At 33.7% G+C, this 3,734-nt stretch overlaps 1 protein-coding gene across 1 annotated transcript; it reads left to right on the top strand.

The window, feature by feature from the left end:
- The first annotated feature begins 1,314 nt into the window (after positions 1-1,314).
- LOC149382294 (Ribosomal protein S24e family protein) lies at positions 1,315-3,263 on the top strand. The gene is made up of 5 exons (XM_089600903.1): positions 1,315-1,487; positions 1,892-1,933; positions 2,044-2,214; positions 2,784-2,870; positions 2,973-3,263. Exons 1-5 carry the CDS (start codon positions 1,416-1,418, stop codon positions 3,003-3,005), a joined length of 405 nt encoding a protein of 134 aa, XP_089457029.1. The 5' UTR covers positions 1,315-1,415; the 3' UTR covers positions 3,006-3,263.
- Positions 3,264-3,734: the final 471 nt, after the last annotated feature.

Raw genomic sequence — 3,734 nt, 5'->3', positions numbered from 1 at the left:
TCAAAGGATATACTTCTTATAAATCTATGTTATTTATTGTGAATTGTTAATAATGGCTATTCATAATTTTTTGGGAACTATCTCTAGAATCCTATGACAAATTATGATGAGCCATGTGACATTATACTTAAAACTCAACAAAAAGGTCGAGCATAATTTTTATCACCCATTAAATTTTACATTGCCAAAACACTATATTTTGTTGGTACATCAACTCTAAAAAAGTGGGCAAAAGAACAAAAGAAGAACCCAACAACGCAACTTATTCCACCACCAAAAAAATAAGAATTACTCCTACTTGTTGATTTCATAAATATCAAGATTAAGGTATCAAATAATTCTTATTTGTCAATTTTGTTCGATTAATATTGTCATTGTCTAAAGGATTGAATGCGAGCAGGAGAATAAATTTGGAAATTATTGTATTGTGTCAAAACAACGGCATCAAACACAAATTATGAACAGCATTTCTACTATAATGCATGTTCAAAATGCAAGAGAGGAACCAATTTACCGAATAATCGATGCACATGCCAAAATCGTAAAACTGAGAAAAGTAAAGTCCATGGTATGTGCTATACGTATAGTAGTTGTTAATTCAAAAACTAAAATTACAAACAATATTTTTCTCATGTGACTTTATACTTTGTAGGTTATCCATTCAATTTATTTTGACGGATGGTTCAGAGAAATTGGAAGCTACGTGCTTTGGTTATACTACTGAAAAAATCTTCTCATGCGAGGCTTCACAAATATCCAACATTCTGGAGCAAGTAAATGAATATATACATATATGTATTGCTTATATAAATATTTAATAAATTAAAAAATTAATCGTTATTCACATCGTGATACAACAGGGCTCACAAAAAGCTTTCTTGAAGCCACTATTAAAAGCCAAAGAAGCTATCATAAAAGCATTTTATGTTCAAGATACAAAAATTCTAAATTCAACATGAATGCAACACCAATTCACCGTTAGTCAAGTTTACATTTTCACCGAACTTAATTTTAACGATCAAGGATTGAAGAACAATGATGATGAGCACTCCACAGGAGCATCCACCTAAAACAAAAAATCAAGATTTTGATTAAATGATTTTTTATTTTATTTTAAAGGAGCATTATGCATTTTATTTTGATTAAATCTGTCCAAGCGTTTAAATTACATGCAATTAACTCAAATTGTTGTCGTATTGATTGTCGACGTTTTGTTGTCTCAAGATCGAAGCCCAATTCACTTAAATATTTGGCCCAAAAATCAGCCCAATGGGTCATAACCTAATTCCGATATATATAAATAACATTAGGGTTTAGTTTTTGCTCTCTTCTCCACTAACGTCGTTGCCGCTGTTTCTATCTGTACCTCCGCACCCTCGCGATTAGCTGCCCCCTCAGCTCAGCGACCAACAACAATGGCGGACAAGGCAGTTACCATCCGTACCAGAAAATTCATGACGAACCGGCTTCTTGCCAGGAAGCAATTTGTAATGTGTTTAAGCTTTTGATTTTCTCTACGCATGTTCAATCGGCGATAAGACGTTAATTAGGTTTTGTGTATAATAGAGAATAAGTCTTGTTTAGGGTATAGAAGTAAGCTTTGACAGGATGTTAGTTTCTTTCAATTAGTTGATCATTGGCGTTTAGGCAAATTAAAAATGGTACTCGGATCGAGTGTGGTTTGTTAAGGGTTTGAAAACGGCACTGAAATTTGAGATTGCTTCTCATTTTGTGTTTTTAGGGTTTTCCTTTACTATATTATTCATAAGTTTCTCGCCTCCAGAAAGTAGTTAGTAATTAGGTTTTTGTCAATCGCCTTAGCTTAAATAAGTCCACGAACCAAAAACGCCTAGTGTAACTAATCGTGTTAATTATACTCTTTTTTTTTCAGGTCGTTGATGTTCTTCACCCGGGAAGAGCCAATGTTTCCAAGGTAATATAGTTCATTGTAGAAAATAGTTCACAGTTTCTTAACTGATGTATTTCAATATACTTCATTACTTTTGAGGTAGTTATTAATGATGTTTTCTTCTTGGATTGAAGGCTGAGCTGAAGGAGAAGCTCGCTAGTATGTATGACGTGAAGGATGCCAATTCGATCTTTGTTTTCCAGTTCAGAACCCACTTCGGTGGAGGTAAATCAACCGGATATGGATTGATTTACGACTCAGTCGAGAGTGCAAAGAAGTTCGAGCCTAAGTACAGGCTAATTAGGGTACGTTTCGACTTTTCCAGTCCCTGTTTTACTTTGTTCGTGGGTATTATAGGTTCTTGTTTCATATCATTATTGAATATAAGTCAAGACCCATTTGCTTCCCATTTTCTTTCGAAGTTCTGAATCGCAAACCTGTATTTTGCAAAGTGATGAGTTTACTAATACTAGAAATGAAAAAAAATTGAACTAAATAGCATTAAAAACTAAAATGGACAGGAATTTCCAGACCAGAAAGAAAAGTTACCACTAAATTGTATACTTTGTAGTTGTACTCTGTTTCGCCGAATCCACGGGACATGGTCTTTAATTTTAGTGCAAGTAATCGAAAGAGGGATAAGAACTGAAAAGATCATATATACTTCCCATCCCGAAAGCGACTTATATTTATAGCACACATGTATATAACTCTTTTAGTGGTTGCCATACTCTTTTGATAAATGTTCTTTGAATGAGTCCCATCAATCAGTTTTTTTTACCTCCTAGGATGAACTTGGTCAATCCATGGTGTCACTTGACTATCATTTAGTAATTTGTAGTTCTAACAACAATTCTTATGTTCCAAATGCCAGAATGGACTTGATACCAAGGTAGAGAAGTCAAGGAAGCAAATGAAGGAACGAAAGAACAGGGCGAAGAAAATCCGTGGTGTAAAGAAGGTATGCTAATTGTGGTTTTTAGGTCTTTGGTTTATTATTCTGAAATTTGATTTTGGTTTTGTTTCTCATCGTACTTTTTCCATTAACTTGTTTTTTTCTCAGACCAAGGCTGCCGATGCCGCCAAGAAGAAGTGAGAATAGAGACTTGTCTTCTGGTGCTGATTCCGATTTGCGATGATGATGATGTATCACTAGCCTTGTTTTCTAATTAGGGTTTTTTGAGGTCATATATATTATGGTATCAGTCAGTGTGGATGTCATTCTGTTTTAATGTTTAGTTACTTCCATCAAGTTTTGACTTTTATTGAAGGAGAATTTTGCAACACTTATTAGATCAAAATCTAAAAAGATATTTTTCCATTTTATCAAAGCAATGATCTTGAGTTTTTTTAATCTTCAAACTTGAATACTAATAAGTGTGTTGTCAAAGATTGTTTCTATTAGTTATATTGCAGACTTGCATTGTTCGCTCATACGTTCTCTGAATAAGCTATTCCAGTTTCATATAATTATTTGCCAATGATTTTCTTTATTTGCTCGAAATGTTGCTTACTGTACGTTTTAATTTGATGTTTAACCGTTGATAAAGATGGAGTCACACGTGAGTCACAATCTTATCGGACTGAATAAAGTTTGGGTCTTATCCTCTAAAATAGAGATAATGGGATCAAAGATAAATGAAGAAATTACCTTTGGATACTGAATTTTTTTATTTTAATCCTTAAAAGCGTGTTATTTTGTTAACAATCACCGCTTGAATCCCACCATTTTTAGAGATCTGTTATTTATTTTATGAATTAATTCCTTTTTTACCTCCCGAACTCGTGCCTCGATTACATTTCACCCCCTGGACTCGGAAATATT

Source organism: Urtica dioica, chromosome 11 (genome assembly GCF_054948205.1).
Source record: "Urtica dioica subsp. dioica isolate 48M chromosome 11, U.dioica_male_clone48M_v1_H2, whole genome shotgun sequence".
NCBI lineage: Eukaryota > Viridiplantae > Streptophyta > Magnoliopsida > Rosales > Urticaceae > Urtica > Urtica dioica.
Note: the sequence above shows the minus strand (reverse complement) of the source record. Positions and strands in the feature narration are given on the sequence as shown.

Bases quoted from the DNA above. Each gene is read 5' to 3' on its own strand.
- LOC149382294 (XM_089600903.1), top strand. From the start codon at position 1,416: ATGGCGGACAAGGCAGTTACCATCCGTACCAGAAAATTCATGACGAAC. The intron at 1,488-1,891 runs GTAATGTGTTTA...TTTTTTTTTCAG, and splicing joins TTCTTGCCAGGAAGCAATTT to GTCGTTGATGTTCTTCACCC. The intron at 1,934-2,043 runs GTAATATAGTTC...CTTGGATTGAAG, and splicing joins GAAGAGCCAATGTTTCCAAG to GCTGAGCTGAAGGAGAAGCT.